This window comes from Pipistrellus kuhlii, unplaced genomic scaffold, assembly GCF_014108245.1.
Source record: "Pipistrellus kuhlii isolate mPipKuh1 unplaced genomic scaffold, mPipKuh1.p scaffold_m20_p_1, whole genome shotgun sequence".
Lineage (NCBI taxonomy): Eukaryota > Metazoa > Chordata > Mammalia > Chiroptera > Vespertilionidae > Pipistrellus > Pipistrellus kuhlii.
This window is the reverse complement of record NW_023425404.1, coordinates 126,785,340-126,805,462: the sequence shown is the minus strand read 5'-3', so window position 1 is coordinate 126,805,462 and position 20,123 is coordinate 126,785,340. Positions and strand designations below refer to the sequence as shown.

The following is a 20,123-nucleotide window of genomic DNA, read 5'->3' as shown; positions in this document are numbered from 1 at the left end:
GGAGAAAAATGCAAACTAAGCCACAAGTAACATCTGCAATATTTAGGGTTTAGATTAAAAAAGAAAATGAAATCCAAAGCACAGAATCAAGTAATGATCTTTATATAATAAACATATAAAAAGTGGTAAGGAAATATTTGAGAAAATTACATTTATCATTAAAGATAATTTTAAAATAAATCTTATAGGATATCTTAACAATATAATTCAGATAACTAGGATTGAGAATAAGCTTCCATCTTTGTTCATTCCAAATTTCTAACTCTGGAATCTTGTCCCATTTGAAGCTAAACAATTGAACAAATTATATTTCACTACAGCTTTGATGAATTAGCAAAAATGTTAACATGGTTAGATAAAAATGATTCCAAGGCTACTGGTCAAATGCTGACCTAAATCTGGCAATCATCATGCCTATCACACTTCAGAAGTAGAGTGGTAAAGGCACAATGTACAATATAATAGATAAATGTTAAATACGGGAAAGATTAATCATTACAGCTCAGAAATGAAGAAATTCCAAGCACTACCCACTAAACATTAATTGCTAATCAGAAAAGGACCCGTAATACTTGAGAGAAAGGAAACCAGAGACAGCAATTTACCAAAACAGAGTTTAGTCCCTGGTTTCCTGTGATGCTATCTGTTCCTGGTATTTAATATCCCTCTTAAGGCGATTTCTGCACCTCACTTTTTTTATGCTCACCTGAGACTTTTTTATTGATTTTACCGAGAAAAGAAGGGAAAGAGGGAGGGAGAGAGAGTGAAAGAAAAAGAGAAACATGACAGTGTGAGAGAGAACATCAATCAGTTGCCTCTAGTACACACCCAACAAGGGTGGCAGCAACCTAGCTACCCTGTTTCCCCAAAAATAAGACAGTGTCTTATATTAATTTTTTCTCCCAAAGTTGCACTAGGTCTTATTTTCAGGGGATGTCTTATCTTTCTATGCGCTAGGTCTTATTTTCGGAGGATGTCTTATTTTCGGGGAAACACGGTATGTGCCTGGCCAGGAATCAAATCAACAACCTTTTGGTATACAGATGATTCTCCAACCAACTGAGCCATCCGGCCAGAACTGCACCTCAATTTTTTATGGCATGGTTATGGGTCCTACATAAACAGGTTACTAGAATTGTGAAAAAGATACCTATGCTGTAAACTTTTCATCTACCAAGCACATTTAACATAATTAATTAACAGTTCTTAATGACTGCATTTACAGCCACCAAAATTCTTCCACTTATCTACAAAGAATCTTTTTTTAAATGATCTTTTAAAAAATTACTTTGTATTTTTATCAAATAGATGTACAGAAATCAAAGAATGGTATTAAGTCTTATGATAAAATATAATTATTTGAATTTACATTCATACTTATAAATATGGATTTATAATCCTACTCAATTGACCATGCTAAACAGTATATGGACTTCTCCCTTACACCACTGTGGTCATCACTATATTCTCTCTTCTCCTCTGTCAACGTTTGCCATTTCTTCTTTATTCCCATTACAGGAGCTGCAAGCAGTGCTTATTTCCTTTGGTGGAAGCATCACCAGATCTATTCCAAGTAGATTCTTTTATCTGGCTGTTCCATTTGCCCAAAGATTAGACTTCTGGCCTCCTGTCACAGGAGCACCCATCATCCACGGCTGGAGCCCTTCTCTCCCCCCAGCTTGTGCGTTCTCGTTTAGCGCCTCTGGGGTCAGTATCGCTTGGTGTCCCTGAATCCAGAGGCTCTTAGTCCACTTCTCCAGAGAACTGGAGTGGGGAGGGCATGGATACCCATTGGATGCCATGCCTCCCCGCACCCTGAGATTTCATCACCTTCGTCTTCTGTCTGAGCCCCATCTCCCAAGCTTAGGGAGGCACCTTACAAACCACAGAAAGGTGTCCCTGTTTCTTCCCTTCCCCTGTCTGGTGGCTTTACACTTTACCAGTTTACTGACACCTTAATAAAGTTCTGAGAGAACACCTAAATGGACAGTTTGGAGTGGTCCAGATTACCCAGTGACCGATTCATACATACACTTAATGTTTCGCTTTCATTTTCAGTACTGCTACCTTTCTAGATCATTCAAACATGCTTCCTGGAACTACTTTCAACCTTGACCCCTTCTGGGTCCCTAGGTGGTCGTGAACTTCCTCTGAGATGTGCACAGTCCTAACACTCACACTTGTCCCCACTATGCAAACTGGTAGGTCAGTGCTTGCCTGTGCACGGACCCTACATGTCTGTCCTCAGAAAGCTAATATCCAACAAACACTGTCAACATTTATTTTCATAGGCTGAAACACAGGCTTAAAAACACAAGTTTTAAGAGCAAATAAATTTGACAAAACAAGAATAGCTTTAACTTGTTTTGGTCACTAGCAACAGGATATTAAAAAAAAAAAACTAAAGTATTAGTGTGGATATTTCATTAATTTTTATCCGACTTCATAGTGAATGAAATCTGAGATGACTAAAAAGGTACATTCTAACAAGAAAAAGTCAAATATGCAACTCCAGCCCAGCAAGTGTGGCTCAGTAGTTGGATACTGACCTATGAACCAGAAGGCCACAGACAGATTCCACATCAGAGAACATGCCCAGGCTGTGGGCTTGATACCCAATATAGGGCATGCAGGAGGCAGCCAATCAATGATTCTCATCAGTGATGTCTCTCTCTCTCCCTCTCCCTTCCTCTCTGAAATCAACAAAAATATATATATTTTTAAAATACAGCTCCAAAGCAGAATTACTCCCCTCCCAGGGGCAGTAATGAAGGGGTCCCTCTCATTCCCTATCACAGAATCTCACATTCATACCATATTTGAGAACCACTTCTCAGGAAAGCTGCAGGCTGCCCATTGTCTACAACAGACACAGATCAAGAGAGGTCTCTGGGAGGGGAGGTGTCCCAAAGGAGGTGGGATAACTGTCCAAAATCATGGTAAGCCATGGAGACAAAAATTAGTTCCCCTCAGATGATAACGTGATAAAAATCCCCTGAGCTCTAGGTGCCAGGCACTGACCTAGCTTCAGATCCCACATGGACTGCGGGGAAAGGCACCAGTGACAACATCATGCTCTGGAGATGGGTGTCCCAGCTGGCTCCTGTCACTATCTGTGTCCATGGGGCCTCGGTTTACCATCTTCACACAGAACCGAGAAGAACTGCTAGCACTTGGCTGCACGGGTCTAAGTACTGTACATTCACGAAACCCTGAACTGTACCCAGTGGGAATGGATGGGCACGAGGTCCATGGAGCAGCGTCTCCATGCAGGCTCTCTCTTCCTCACATTTCACTCAGGCATGTGAGACTCCTGTCACTGTGAGAAGGACCTCACAGCTAATGCCTGACTCCACCAACCACTCACCAAAGCCTCCATTCCTCCTGCAAGGACACTCATATCTGTCAGCAAGCAGCTCAGAGGGGAACAACAGGAGCCGCAGTGGGGTGATCAGGCCTTGAGGCCAATTGTAACATTAAGCTTTCTCTTTATTATGTGTGCATGATTTTCAAACAATGCCTTTTATTCAGAGGCAAAACCCCGAAGACAAGCCTAAAACTTGCAAATTCTTATCTTCTTACTCTACTAAAAGTTGCACTGAACTCACCTTTTTGGGCTTCTCGTATTCAAACTATCAACTACGAACACAGTTTTGACGTCTGAGGATCATTACCTCGAAGAATACATTCTGTCAGTAATCGGTTTCATTTGTCTATCAAACCCTGTACACTGCCCTTCGGGCAAAGGAGTGTGAAGGCCTGTAGCTCTCACTCCCCTCAGCAGGTCTCAGGGCCAGGAGCACTAGTTCTCCCTCTGCTGAGGTGTATGGCTGGGAGACGAAGGTCAGCAGCAGACCAATAATTTTAAGATGACTTCTAGAATTTGTCGTACAGTCCTCTTTCTCAAGTATTTTGTAAGCAGTGTCCCAACTGTAAAAATAGAGTTGTTGAAACAGCGTATTCTATTCTAATTGGCCCTGGGTCAGTGGAACAGTCGTAGTCCCAGGTTCTGTGACTTTACAACCAAAGGTACTATGGCCCCCTGAAAACTTGTGTGACCTCGTCTGCAGAATGAGGGCTCACACACAGGACTCCCAATGCTAGGATTCCCCCGACACTAGGCCTTGCACTTCTGTTTAGAATGGTGCTGAGTGATAGTCTTTCAAACGTGGGGTCTCTCTCTCTCTCTCTCTCTCTCAGAAAAGTGCGCTCACCGAAACGAAAGTAAAACAGAGGCCGGTTTCCCGCGGTGCTGGCCACCCGCTCCCTGCCAGCGGCTTCTCTGATGTCACACACCCCGATGTGGCCGGAGTGTGGCGTTCTCCTCGGGGCGCCTTCACTGTGCTGCAGTCTACACCGGGCCACCGCAGCTCCGTTCGCTGCTGTAACAAGTCGAAAAAAAACTAATTAATTCAAACTTTAGTTTTTTTTAAATTTGTTACAGCGCTGAGCAGAGCTGCCGACCCCATGCAGAAGAGCACAAAGAACACCAAAGGGACTATGCAACACGGGTGCCACCCTAAGCGCCCAGCCCACAAAACCAGCCAAGCTCTTGGCATGGGGGCTGGAGAACCATCGTCTGGGCACTGCTTCTGTTTCACTCTTGTTTGGTAAGGCACAGAAATAAGAACCCAGCAATGTTAAAAGCCCAGAGTCAGCCAACCAGCCTTCCTCCAAGATGTGGAGGGGCCACTTGCTGAAAGGGACTCACCATCAAGGCCATGAAGATGGCCATCACCACGCAGTACTGCTAGAGGAGGAGAGAAGGGGAAAGGGGGAGACCACCAGCTTCTCGTCTGCCCACACCTACTCCTAAAGCCTTTCACATGTGGGCATCAGCCAACCAAAGAACTGGTTTATTTTTCACTCACTCCTTCAGGCTATACAACAGGTCCATCTTTATATTAACTCTCTTAAGAATCAAGGAAAGAAAGCAAGCACACAAAATCAAAACAAAGCTACAAACACAGCAGAAGCTCAACACACAAATTAAGCTTCCTGGAATGCAACCCTGTTAACCATGCTAACAGGCCATGCCTGGGTTTGTCACAGCCTGGAGATCAGGAGGGCACAGCGATCTGTGAGCTATGTGCCCCCACAGACTTAACCCTTTTCTAGCAGAATCATTAGAGCAGCTTTAAAAATTGTTTTAATAGTGAAAAATGTAGAGTTCAGGCACCACCTTCAAAATTTATATTGCTTTCATTTCTCCTTTAGTACAGCATTAACTGCATCAGCTTTAAGCCATTCCCAAAGCCTAGCCATCTCAAGGTCACCCTCAAACCGAACTGAGCTGTGGGAACTCCAGCCTGGCATCATTTTCTGTTTCTTGAAATGGACGGAACCTAGCTCAAATGCAAAGATTCTATAAATATGGACATAGAGGGAAACAGACTTTGTGCTTTGGGGAAGAATCCATAATGTTTTACAATCACATTTCTAAGCAAAACAAACCTTCACGATTTCATAATCCCAGGCAGGATATTATATCATTTTCTAGGTTTCTAGATTTGGCCCAACTACTTCAACAAAACCTTTGATTAATTAAACTATAACCAATAGCAATCATTTTTAACTTCCCAAACTAAAAATCATGGTCAAATCATAACTTCTCTTATCTTATCATTTTGAAGTAATCAACCATAGAACTTCTCTCTATAGATGAAATACTTACTAAACATTATTAAGCACACTTATAGAATATCATGTGCATATCCTATATTCACAAAATATACATGCAATAGTCATACAAAGGACTTAGATGTGACTAGTGCCATGTCAGGAGCGCAGTCTTCATGCAAATCAGGGACTAAGAAAGGATTCGTGCTATTCTCTCTTGCATGTTGTAGTTAACTCTCTAAACTATTGTAGATGACATATCATCAAAGTGTACGTACTCGGAGGCTGGGGCAGATAGGCGCCAATTAATTTCGACCTCTTCTTTTCATATCCTTTCTGTGTGATGTCACCTATAAGACAAGGAAAGAAAGATTCAGAATGGTCTCCATAAGTAGGGCTGGTCCCGCAAAAGAGTCTAAGAAGACAAACAGTCACAACTGCGTTTTCTGATTGCCTTATAATTATAACTTAAAAAGAAAGCACTTTAGTCATTCTCCTTGCCCTCTAACAAAAATGCTTGCCCAGGCCCTGCTCTCAAGGTTTCGGCTCTGACGGGGCCCAGAAGTAGATTCTCCACACCGTATTCACATTGCCGGAGCAGGAACCTCCCCAGCCCCATGGCTCTCATTAACCTAGTCAGCCATGACTTGTGCAGGCCCATGCCAGTGACAGCTGCCTAAAACCATTACTGATTAGCACCTTCCTCCATTAGTGAGGTTTTTTCTAATCAGAAGTGTCAGTTCCAAGGACTTAAAACTGCTAGGTTATTTTTGAAAGTAAGTGACTTAGACCAAATGGAACATTAAGTTAAAAAACAAAACAAAACAACAACAACAAACAAACACGGAACCTATGGAAATCCAAATATGAGAGAAAGGTGCTTATTGGCTTATCGGTAAAATAAGAATTAAAATGTTAAAGCCAGAGTTTCCCATGCAGAAGAGCAGGCGCCATGATAACCATGCTGACATTCTTCCTCAGTGCTGAGCACATGGGACAAAACAACCTTTATGTTTCTCAGCAGCCTTTCCAAATATTAGTGTAAAGCACACAAAACACTGATGTTCCCCTTGAACATTTTAGAATCTGCTAATTTTTCCCTAACAGCCTTTTCAAACCATCATTCCCAAAAGAACAAAAAACCTTCGTTTTAATAAAAATAGAGCAAGCAAATAAAAAGTTATTATGGCTCAGCCTTAAATTGGCACATTTGCTTTTTCGAGTGAGGTATGCTCACTAAACTTGATCAGACCATAAAGCCCCTCAGTGTTTAATGTCTGATAGGTAACTCACAGCCCATTGTAGAGCCTTATCCACTCCACAAAAACATTTGGCTCCTTTTAAAATACAAACCATAAACAACAGAGATACAGAAAACGCATCCTGCTCTCGGATGATGAGCACCTCAGTGGCTGTCAGTGGGCTGATCAGGCTAAAGTGAAGCAGGGCCCCCATCACGGGTCTACCATACTCTGCACCTGACCCCTTTGCCAATCAGCACTTGGACTGTTCAGTTCTTCTGGAAAGACCCCATCAAACTTATTCGTTTAAAATGTCCAAAATATCAACACCCAAATATCGACATGAATGTGCACACTGTACTAGCTTTTCAAATAAGACAAGGCAGTCAGTGAACACATGGAGATGCTGGCTGAGGAATGGCTCTCACATCTTGCTCCCTACCCCCACCACAGGCTTCTCACTAGCCTAGCGACTTTCAACCAGTGTGCCACACGAATTTTTAAAACATGCCAATACCTGACTAGTTGGTCAGGGATACTGACCTGTTTTTCCTTAGATTGTCAAATAAAAAAAGGACAACATCCAACACAATAGCTGTACAGTGTGAATGAATCTAAATTATACCTTTTTGTCAGAGCAGGAAAAAATATATATTTTTCAGTGTGCCACAGAATTGTAGTAATTAGTTTATGTGTGTCATGAGATGAAAAAGGTTGAAAATCGTTGCTTTAGCTGACTGCTCATCGTGTAGCATCGCTAATAAGAGGCAAACACCTGGCTTTGAGGAAAAACCTGATAAAATAACCTGCAGAAGGAGGAACTTTCTGCTCTAGAACAACCTCCCAAGTCCGGGGTCTGTGCTCCCAGCCCCCAGGGGCTCCTGGAAAGGCAGCTGCCCCATCTCCCCAGTAGATTCACTGTCCTTCACCGCCATGTTCTTCCCTGACCAGTCTTTGGAAATAATAAAACTATCAGGAAGCTAGTTTCCATGTGAATTGTACTCCAAATTAACTAACTTTGGCTCACGCTCAGCATTTTACAAATTCAAAACCAGTGTGCTCCCTGCATCTGAGGGACACCTGGACAAAACCAATCAGGGACCAGGTAATGGAACATGTGAGTGAGAGTATGTCAGTGGGACATCAACTAGTTCATACTAGCCTCCTAAGAGGCTCTCTGCACACTACTATTTACCCATTCCCAGCCAATCCCACTGGCCATTCAGGATTTGTCATCACACAGCATCTGTGCACAATTCCACCAGCAAATCTGAGCCCTGGCAAACTAGCCCCATTTCAATTCATTCTACGCCCAAAACTCAGCTCAAATTTTAAAAATCTCTCAGATGAAAATTTAAGCATGAGGGGGTTCCCCCCTTAATTTTCAGAGTATGGCAACTTCACAGGAAACACACTTTGGAAAACTCCAATTGTTGAAACCTTTGGCATATAGGAAAATAAATGCTCTCCCCAAGAAACCATGATCCCTTTCAAAGGAGAAGATGTCAGTGTGGCCCCGTCCTACATATCCCATTCCTAAATCATCTCTTTTCATTCTTACAACAACTGATTTAACAGGTGAGAAACTGAGGCACAAATAGCACTTATGTTTCTCACTCAGAGGCCTAGATCTGAAAAAGAAAACAAAGCTTGTCCAAATCCAAAACTGTCCCCATTGAAACCACACTCAAAATCTGTCACTCCAGACAACACTATGTGGTCAGCCTTCTCTGGATGTCCTGCCCAGCTCCAGCCGCCAGTACGTCCTGCTCTCAGGGACAACCTTACACCCACTGCCTGCTGTCACCCCCTCCCATCTGGCTCCGCCCAGCGACACCCCAGCATCTAGGCTCCAGTGGCACAGAATTCTGCACAAGACCCAGTGCTGCTTTCCCCGGGAGGCCTCAATGGCTGCCAATGGCTTATTTTTGTAACATGCATAGTTCATCCTTAAAACCACGTTGTGCCACCTTCATAGGTCAGTGTCCTCCAGACCAAACCCTGCTGTTTCACACACGAGGACCACGTGATGATGGTGCAGTCACACAGTGAGTATCAGACACAAGTGTCACACAGTGACTTCCAAGAAAATAACTGGACAGAAGCTGCATTCGAAATCACAACAAATACAGGGTGATTATCTCACTGCTTAATGATCACCTGAGAAAGGGCAGAAGGGGAAATGGGTAACAATTATATTATCTATATATATAAAAACCTAAGCGACCGTCCAACCGTTTGACTGGTAGCTATGATGCACAATGACCACCAGGGGCAGACACTCAACGCAGGAGCTGCTGAGCTGCGGTGACTTGGCAGTTGCGGTTCTCAGGTGAAACACCCAGAACCAAAGAGGAGGGAGCCAATTCCGGGGTGCCTCACCCAAGAATTGCCCTCTTATAATCTGGGACCCCTTGGGGGATGCCGGAGAGCTGGTTTTGACCTGATTCCCACAGGCCAGGCTGAGGGACCTCACTGGTGAACAAACGGGGCCTCTAGTTAAAGTATAAATTACAACAGCTTGCTGTGTGTTTTCCAAAAGGATCCAGTCCCTAAGGGCAGGTTCACTAGGTGCCTTGAGCATCAGGGTTAAACATGCCCTTACTACACATTGCCTTAAAAAAAAAAAAAAAGCGCCCAGTTATTGTTTAACTATAGAACCGTTCACATTTGCATCTGGTAGCAAAAGAGTCAACAGATTCTCTGACAAACTCACTGCAAATTCTAGAAGCAAACTTTCTAGTGGGGGCGCTTATTGCTCATTGTTCTGAGGCAACCGATAAAGTTTTTGTGCTAAAACAATAAATATATATTAATATGTAGATGACAGCTCTAGTCAGATAATAGGTAAATAATAGATGACTGACTGATGCAAAGAATAGATGATTGATAGATGAATATAGTGATAGGTAAACAACAGATAGATATAGATAGGTAAGTAAGATAGATACGATAAAAACAGATAATGGATAGAGATACACAGACCAACAGATGTCAGCTGGCTTAACACGCAATTCCGTCCACCCAGAATGCATCCCCGGTTTCTGTGTGAGGATGACCTACAACCAATGCCATGGCATCACCATGGTTCCCCTCCACTTTGCATCACTTCAGGCAGAAGCATCCTTTGGCTACACCTTCTCTCTCCTCCTCACCTTGGATCTGTAGCAAGCACCGCCTTCAGAGTAAAATTGGAAAGAGGAGGAAGAAAGGCTATGAAAGAGGACCCACAGCTCCGTGCCACATCTCTAAGCATTTGACATCTATCATCCTACAAGGAAAAGTCCAGGGTTTATAGTAGGTTAATTAGTGTTCTCTCAATCTGAGCTAAAAGATCACTGTCAATGAGAGGTAACCCTCCCCCACCCCCATGCCACAGCTACAGAATTTTGCACCTTGAAAAGTAGCTGCTAATGTTTGAAGGCATGGATCACAGGATCCACACACCATTATTTTACATATAAAATTCCAAAGAGCATATTTTCCATGCTTAAATCTCAAGACACCCATTTATTTAACTCTTTTCATTTTAGAAATAAGGATGTATAACAGAAATTAAATTTAAAAATTGTTGGTAACCTCAGTGAGAAAATAAAATCTTTTGAAGCACTTTCTTTCCACTTTATGAAAAGTGTAACTTATGTTATCCTCAAAGAAGTTCCATTCCATCAGTGGAAATAAGAGTTACCATGTGTCCTGTTACAAAGATAAGACAGAGTTACAGACAAATCATAAAATTAAAATTAAAATGCAGTGCTAGCTGGCGTGGCTCAGTGGACAAAGCATCAGCCAGTGTATAGAAGGGTCTTGGGTTCGATTCCAGTCAAGGGCACATACCTTGGTTGCAGGCCCCTCCCCGGCCTGGGCCCTGGTTGAGACTCATGCAAGAGGCAACCAGTCAATCGATGTGTTTCTCTCACATGGATATTTCTGTCTTTTCCACTCTCTCTAAAAATCAGTAGGAAAATATCCTTGGGTGAGGATTAAAAATAATAAAATGAAATGAAAATGCAATAAAGGGAAACCATCAGTAGATAGATGGTTAAGTCATACTCTGAGACAGAAAAGATCATTCTTATTTCCCTCCCCATATAGAATTATTTTTCTTACTTATATTGTAGTCCAGAGTTTCAGCGTAAAGCCTGAGTCAGAGAAAAGTGAAAGGAAAGCCGGCCCAATGAATACAAGAGTGAAGGTGACACCACGCTCCCCGTTTTTCCATCTCAGCCGCCTTCTGGCAATTCAGCCCCATGGGGTTTGTGCAGGGCCACAGGCTGCACAGATCTGGCAGGACAGGAACACACAGAGCCCTGTGTCTCCAGGCAATGAAGAGTGCCCCCCTATCCTCACCCCCATCCCCATCACCACCCCCAATAACGTGTGAGCCCCAGCCATGCCAGGATCAGTTCAGAGTAAACAGACCAGCTTAACGGTGATGGTTTCCATTCTGGTGTCAGGAGTTTATTTTATAATTATTTAATGCTGGAACAAATGTTTCATATAACAAAGCAACCATTTCCATGTTTGGAATTTTATGGCCGTCGGGAACCTCCATGGCATTTCTTTCCTAAGGCCAATGGCTTTATAAGGTGTAGGGATACCCTTGGAGGCGTGGTCCCTCCCCCTGCTGGCGGCACAATCCTCAGCTCTGCACAAGCATTTCTTTGGTGCAGAAAGGAGACTGCTATGCAGGCAGTCTGTCCAGGGGAGTCAGAGCAGGCAGACCAGGCACCTTTCTCCCCAAGCACAGGCTGGGCAAACCCACAAGGACAGCTGACTTCTCAGGGGCTCACATTTCTCGATAAAATATTAACAACACACCTAAAACCTTCTACTAGAATTGAAAAAAATCACACACAGAGAAAATGAAATGTCTCAGGAGCCATAGAACAGGTAGAACAACCCAAGTACCTGCCAGCATCGACTATATGTTCAAGTGTGATGGACACTAAGAGGCACTCAGGGTGGCTCGGGCCCCCGAGCTTGTGGGAAGACACACGAAAGCAGCCTTGCTTGTGTGCAGCAAGTTGTGTGCAGCTAGAAGCCAGAAGGGAGGACGGCGAAGGCCCCTTAGAGAGGAGAGGCCAGAGGCAGGTTACAGAAGTGTCACTAATCCTGAGAAGTCCTCCATCTGCTTCTCTTTCATCCTGTCACTGATGCCAGAGGCCAACAGCTCTCCTTGCGTGATCCAAACAGCTGCTCCAGCCCAGCGCCCCGGTCTCAGCCCCTGACCTCTCCCACACGCGCCCTCTGAGCCCTCACTGAGGACAGCTGGCCTCCTGCCCGGAGCTGTCAGAGGCTGCTCAGTGCTTTGAAGACTGAGCGCAAACTCACCCGCAGGGACACGAGTCCCTCCGGAGCCAGGCCCTCTCCTGCCAGTGTTCACATCACTCACAGGGACGACGCTTTCCTTTGCCGCTATCTGCACGGCTGTACTCATCGCGCATGAGTTTACGTCCTATTTCTAAAGTAAAACTTAGAAATTTATGTCCTATAAGGATATATTAAGTAAGGTGACCAGGATAAACATGTAACCTTTGATTATAAAATCGCCAAGGCTTGTTCCAATACTTGGTATGAAGGAGAAATTTTCTTAACAACTACGTATTCACATGAATGGGATTTTTATGTTTCTGTGAATGACCAAAAAGTTCCTTGAAACATTTAGTTAATGGCATCACCAGAAGGAAAAAAAAATAATTTAAATTCACCAACAGGTTAAAACTGTAATTCTAGCCAGTAAATTCCTGGATACTATCACTTAATGCTTTATCTTAAAAAAAAAAAAAAATTTTAATGTCCCCTGTAGCTTTTCACTTTGGTGTATCAAGAACTCCCATTGTGGAAGGCATTAAAGAAAACAGCCTGTCTGGAGTCGTTCTATTCTAAACCACGGGAGAGAAAGAGCCAACACTGTCCGCCCACAGCAGACTTGAAAACAAGCTGCTGCTGTGAAAGGGAAGACACGCCCAGCACAGGAGTCCTGGGGCCCGAACTGCCTGAAGAGCTTAAAAAGGAGCATCCAATAGAGCTTCTGAAATTTCAAAATGCTGGAGAGTGTGCTGTTGGTGGAGAGAGGGGTCTGAAAGTTCTCCTGATGCCGCCCTCCCCGCCCAGGGGTCCTACATGATCAGACCCAGCAGGCAGTGCCCACCCAGGCTGCCCCCCAACAGCCACCTAGAGACCCTCCCAGCAGTCAGCCTTGCTCACCAGTCTAGAAAATTTAAACAAGTTTCAGGCAAAACTGCTATCATCATTTAAACTCTTCAACAAGCAAGTATAACTATTTCCTGGTATTCAGATATCCCTCCTTTTATCAAAAAGAAAAAGAAAAAGAAAAAGAGAAAGAGAAAGAAAAAGAATAAAGAAACAATTTTAGGAAGATAATTTTTGAGAAGTCCACACGCTAGTAAATATGAAACAAAGCTACTTCTGTGATGTGTTTCTCCACTGAGCAGATCTACCATGCGAGTGAGTGGGTGTTACTGGATGTGTGTCTATCCCTCAGTGGGAAGGGGTGATAGACAGAATCTTGCATTATTTCTAGCTAGAAATCCAAAGGCTGAGATGGGACAAGGGTCCCAGCGGGCTCACCCCCCTCCCTGAAAGCACCCATGTGCAGATAGATAGGGAGCGACCATCAGACTTTGTACTCTGCCCTGGGAGGGGCCAAGAGCACAAAATGTAAGAGGGGAAAGGAAGGAGCACCAATGACCTACAGTGAGCCAGGGTCTCCTGGGCTCCTTACACATAAATACGTCATTTAAGTTTTAGAGATTCCCTCATCATCACCTCCCTCATTTTCCAGAGCAGGTGACAGTCCTAGCAAGACAACACTTGCCCGCAGGCCCATAAAGGCGTCCCTCAGACCTGCTGGTACCAGCCCTGTGGCTTTCCTTCTATCCCACAATGGGACATGCGGGAAGGTCACAGCCATTTGTGGAAGAGGAAGAAGGACAAACTGCACACAAAAGATGTCCATGCCATTCCTGGTATCCGGACGGTCTTATGGAGCAGCCTATGGCAAGCAGACAGGATGTCTCCACTGGCGCAGGGAGAGGAAAGGTGTGAAAGCGAGCCACGTGTGACGATTACGAAGCCACTTCTCTTCTGAGCAGGGCTGCGAGGGGAAGCGGAGGGAGGAAGGAGAAACTGGCAGAGTTTATCAATGGCTTAACCACTCTGACATCAGAGGAAGTGGGCAGCAGAGTAAGCAGGAGTTCCCTCCGGTGCAAACACCTACACACAAGAAAATCTGTCTGTAAACAGAGCTGGAGAGTGACCGCAGACACATCATCTTTAGGGAGGGGCTAACCTGCAAACACCCAATCCAAGAAAGCCCCGATTTTCTACAAGTACGAGCTTTCTGTGTCAGAAGCACATTCTCTCTCACTAAGAGTTTAAGTGTCTTCAGAGTCACCTAGTTGAATCCTATCAGCTGGAAATACACTTTCAAAGTCAGCAGCTATGGCCCTTTGTTTGGGTGAGGGAAGCTCAGAGAGACTCTATGGCCCATGGGCCATCTATGCCTGGGAATCCCAGGGCTTTGCAGGAACAGACATTCCGAGGATGGACATTTTCCCTACATTCCCACCAGTACCTAATGTTATTTCTATTTTTTACTTTAGCCAGTCCAATAGGTGAGAAGTGATATTTCAAAATGGTTTTTTAAAATTTATTTTTCTCTAATCTATACAAATAAAAGGGTAATATGCTAATTAGACCGGGTTGACTCAAGGATCCCAGGTTTGATTCCGGTCAAGGACATGTACCTTGGTTGCTGGCACATCCCCAGTAGGAGGTGTGCAGGAGGCAGCTGATTGATGTTTCTAACTTTTTAATCCCTCTCCCTTCCTCTCTGTAAAAAAAAAAAAAAAAAAAAAAAAAAAAAAAAAAAAAAAAAATCAAATATATATATAATTGAGATATATATAAATAAAGATGACTGGGCAAAGAAGATGTGCTACATATATACAATGGAATATTACTCGACCATAAAAAAGAATGAAATGTTACCATTTGTAAAAGCATAGATGGACCTAGAGGGTATCATGCTCAGTGAAATAAGTCAGTCAGAGAAAGACAAATACTATATGATTTCACTGATATGTGGAATCTAAAGAGGAAAATAAACGAACAAACATATAAAGCCAGACTCACAGGTACAGAGAACAAACTGATGGTTGTTGCCAGAGGGAAAGGAGATAGGGTGCCTGAGTAAAAAGGGTGAAGGGATTAATAATTACAATTGGTAATTAAAAAAGAGTCACAGGGATGTAAGTATAGCCTAGGGAATACAGTCAATAATATTGTAATAACTATGTATGGTGCCAGGTGAGTGCCAGAAATACTCTGTAAAGTATATGATAGTCTAGCCACTATGTTGTGCTCCTGACACTAATACAAAATAATATGGAATGTAAACTGCAATTGAAAAATAAAAAATTTAAAAATAAAAGATTCTCTCTAAAGACAAAATCCTTATTAAAAAAGATATAGATGCTAAAATTTTTAATCTTTTATTCTTCAAATTACACACACACACAAATCCTGCTTTCTAAAACAACAACTCAGTCCTGAAAAGGCTTGCAGTTAATTTAAAGGAGGGGGAAAAAGAGGAGCAAATTGCAGAAGACGTGTGCAAAAGGTCTTTCTGGGTACGTTTCTATAATTGGTACTTCTTTCTGTGAGATCGATGAGCTGCAGACATTCCTCCGGTGAACACTCTGAAGCTTCTATGCACAAACTCACTGGTGAGGGTTAAACAACCCTGAACTGCCAGGAATGAAGCAGCTGGACAACCTGGCACCTCATGTCTGTGTGATGAAATTTTGATGAATCCACACAATTAAAGAATAAAAACCTCAACAGTGCAGTCAAACTTATAACTTATGGAAACATGCTTTCTAAACATTTTTGCTCAACTATGATCAAGTGGCAATTATTAATAATACACTCTATTCTAGAGGCAAAAAAAATAAAGCATAACATATACAATCATAACATATACAATCCTACACCCATTGATTCGCACTTAGAGAAGAAAGGAACCAGAAACAAAAACCTTGGCTTTATGGTTGAAATTAATGGATTACTGCTGGATGCTCAAGGACACATGCATTTACAGGTAATTCCTAATTTCTACAAGGTAGCAATGTATTGGAACTGTATCCCAGAGGGGAGTTGAGCGCATACAAACAGAAATAGGAAAAAACAAAACAAAACAAAAAACAAAAAACAAAAACAAAAACAAAAAAACCACTTCCATTTTAAAATAAGAAAAAATGAGTAAGCAAAGCCTAAATCACTGTGAAAAGAAAAAAAAAAAAACATGGTCATGTTGTAGACCAGCTTGCAGAGCAAAGCAGTTCAGATAGGCCAAGAGACCAGGGTGCAAAAGCACAAATGAGAGTGAACCTATCCTTAATTCAGCACGCAGAGCACGCATCATTCAACAGATCTTCTCGCCTCCTGCATACCAAGCACTGCTCTAGGGATTTGGCTACAGCACAATACAAACCCTAAAGCCCTGTCCTCAGGGCACTTAAATTCGAATTACCAGCTTAATAATTTTTATATCATCAACAAACCATCTCTCTGGCAAGTTCATCTACTGTGGTTTAAGGTATAGGCCAGTGGTCGGCAAACTCATTAGTCAACAGAGCCGAATATCAACAGTACAAAGATTGAAATTTCTTTTGAGAGCCAAATTTTTTAAACTTAAACTTCTTCTAACGCCACTTCTTCAAAATAGACTCGCCCAGGCCATGGTATTTTGTGGAAGAGCCACACTCAAGGGGCCAAAGAGCTGCATGTGGCTCGCGAGCCGCAGTTTGCCAACCACCAGTCTAGGCACACAGCATGAAAATATTATGAAGCAAATGCAGGATTATGAACCTGCAGGAATTTTCATCTTGATCATTAGCTAAAACAAGGTTTGTATGAACTACACAAAACAACTGAGTTCTCAAAGTAAAAAGTATTGTCAACTGAACAAAAATGAGGCATTAAAGGTTTATATCTGAAAAAGAAAGTTCTCAAGCCAATAATCAAAGCTTTAACTTTGAGAAAATAGAGAAAGTAAACTAAATCCATACCAAATGAAAGGGGGTGGGGGTGGGGGAGACAAACAGCAAAGAAAATGAAAACAGGAAAAAACCAGCCAATTCAGAAAAAACTATATAGAAAATCCCAAGGGAAATAAATATAAAATTAACTCCTAGATCTAATAACTGACTACCGTATTTTTCGGACCATAAGACGCACTTTTTTCCCCCCAGAAGTGGGGGGAAAAAGTCCCTGAGTCTTATGGTCCAAATATAGCCTACACATATACTTTAAAAAAAAAGTTTTTTTACTTGCCCGGCTCTGTGTGGTCTCTGTGTGCTTGCCCGGCTCTAAAATGGTTCTAAATGCTGCTGTTTACTTTACAGGGTTGATTACATGTGTTTATGACTGTGATGTTGGGTTTTAATGCACATAAAATATTTTAGGACACTATTTGTTTCAGAATCTTTTTTTCTTCATTTCCCTTCTCTAAAAACTGGTGCGTCTTATGGTCCGGAGCGTCTTATGGTCCGAAAAATATGGTATATAGGTAGGTTATAACATACAAAGTCAAATCACATTAACATATTCTAGCAATGAATATTTGGAACTAAAATTTTTAAAGCTATATCATTTAAAGTAGTTATTTGAGAAAAGAAATAACTTGAGCATAAATCTAACAAGACATGTAAACATGTTGAATCATGTAGAATCTGCATGCTGAAAAACCACAAAATTTGATGAAAAAAAATCAAAGATCCATATAAATTAAGAGATGTCATTTACATGAAATGAAAAACAGCATAAGATGTCAAGTCTCTGCAAATTAGAGATCTAGCACAACAACTCCAATTAAAATGATAGCAGGTTTTTTTTGTAGAGATAAGCTAATTCTAAAAGTTATGTGAAAAGTCAAAGGAACCAGAATAGCTACAGAAATCTGACAAAGAAGAATAAAGTTGGAGCATTGTCTGGTACACCAAAGACTGCAGTTTCCATTTCCAGTCAGGGTACATACCTATGTTGTGGGTTCAGTTCGGGTATGGAGTATGTGTAGGAAGTAACAGGATATTTCTCTCTCTTGTCAATGTCTGTCTGTCTGTCTGTCTCTCTCTCTCTCTCTCTCTGTCTCTCTCTCTCTCCATCCCTCCCTCCCTCCCTCCTTCCCTTCCTCCCTCCCTCCTTCCCTCCCTTCTTTCTCTCTTTAAAAAATAAATAAATAAAACAAACTTGGAGGAGTAAAATGACTTTATTTATTTATTTATTTAATCCTCACCCAAGAATATGTTTTCATTGATTTTGGAGAAATGTGAATGAGGAGAGGAGAGATGAGGGGAGGAAAAAGAAAGAGACACACAGAGAGAAACCAATGTGAGAGAGAAACATCAATCTGTTGCCTCCTGGAGGCTCCACAACTGGGAATGAACCCAAAACCTAGGAATGTGCCCTGACTGGGAATTGAACAAACCACCTTTTGGTGTATGGGACTATGCTCCAATCAAATGAGTCACCTATCAGGGCACACTGACTGACTAAGGTTTATCACTAAATTACAATAATAATCAAAACAATGTGGTACTGGTGAAGGTACAGTTGAATAGAGTCCAGAAATAGACCTATATATTAATAGGCCTAATTGTTTTCACAAAGGTACAAAATGAATTCAATAGAGAAAAGGACAGTCTTTTCAATAAGGTGCTAGAATAACTAAACATCTCTTTTGGGGGGAAAAAGACCTCAACATAAAACTATACAACTTTTAGAAGAAAATAAAACACGGGGTAAAATCCTCAAGACTTGGGTTAGATAAGGAATTCTTAGACACGGCACTACAAACATAAGGCACTAAAAATTATAATAAAATAGACTTTTCAAAATTTAAAAATCTATTCTGAAAAAGGCACTCTTAAAAAACTAAGCTAATCACTGGGAAAAATATTTTCAAACCCTTATTTAACAAAGGACAGACAGCATCCCAATTAAAAGATTGGCCAACACCTGAACAGACACTGCAACAAAGTGGATACACAGCTTGCAAAGAAGTATAATAAAATTCACAGAACCAACACCAAAAAGAAAGTCAATTTCACTAGGTGTTAATTTTAAAAATAAAATGAAACTACTATCATGGAGAAACAGAAGTGGCATCACGGGTGACAAAGTCACATATTTAACAAGTTGGCAAAAACCATGGAAGGATCGGGTCCTCTTCACTCACAGCACCACCTATGTTCTCAGCAGGAGACAGTGCCCGTGGCCAGTGCCTAGAGAAACAATGGTTCAGATATATAACGGGGAAAACAACTTCAATGAAATTCAGTTCTCCAGCTCTGACTCTACTCTTAAACTGAAAATTGGGTTACCTTTTGAAGGACCGCTACACAGAAAAGTTAGGTTGCATTTCTAACACACTTTCTATTTCAAAAAAGAGTCTGTCTGTTCTTACCCCTATCCTATATATATATATAAAAGCCTAATATATATATATATATATATATATATATATATATATATATATATATATATATATATATATATATATATATAAAAGCCTAATATGCAAATTGCCCCCTCAGGCTGTCAGTCAACCTGGATGAAGTTCAATGGCAGGCTATGACGTGCGCTGACCACCAGGGGCGGCGTGGAACATAGCAGGCATTGGCAACGCAGCTCTGGCAGAGGGTGGCAGTGGAGCACTGCCGGCCCTTATGGGTCCTGACGAGAGTGGGACCCTGGGGGGACGGTGGAGCAGGTGAGCGGTGCTAGCCCAAAGTGGGTGCAAACAAGTGCCTGATTGTCCCACTGATTGCTCCCCAGACGGCCAGACACTGAGAGAGCTTGTCAGGGGGCCCAGCCCTGACCCACGGCCCTGACCCACTGCCCCGCAGACAGCGACCAGCAGCCGGCAGGCCCTGAGAGCCTTATTGGGGCTGGGCCCCAGGCTGGAATGGGGAAATGGGGGTGGGTGGCAGCGACCACCTCTCGCAGTGCCCAGGCGGGAGGCTGTGACCTCTTGCCAGCTACCTGGGGGCGGTGGTGATGGGGATGAAGGTGCAATGAGGTGTTTGCCAACCTCACTCTCACTTCCCCTGCTACCCTTCCCCAGGATGCCAGGACACGCGCCCCAGAAAAGCCCCATGATCAGGCACTGGGCGCCCCCTGGGAACCCACCCCGCACTTGCGCAGCCTCTTCCAAGTGAGCTGGGCTGCAGGTGC

The 20,123-nt window shown here is 42.6% G+C and overlaps 1 protein-coding gene across 2 annotated transcripts in view; it reads right to left on the bottom strand.

The window, feature by feature from the left end:
* Positions 1-20,123, bottom strand: part of DIP2C (disco interacting protein 2 homolog C) — a 373,359-nt gene that overhangs the window by 172,333 nt on the left and 180,903 nt on the right. The window contains exons 2-3 of one of the 2 annotated variants that reach the window (XM_036408536.2): positions 5,898-5,969; positions 4,215-4,382 (exon numbers count right to left, since the gene is read on the bottom strand). In XM_036408536.2, the coding sequence (XP_036264429.1) occupies positions 4,215-4,382; positions 5,898-5,969 (240 nt within the window). The remainder of the gene's footprint in view (positions 1-4,214; positions 4,383-5,897; positions 5,970-20,123) is intronic. The other variant, XM_036408553.2, reaches the window with a different exon arrangement.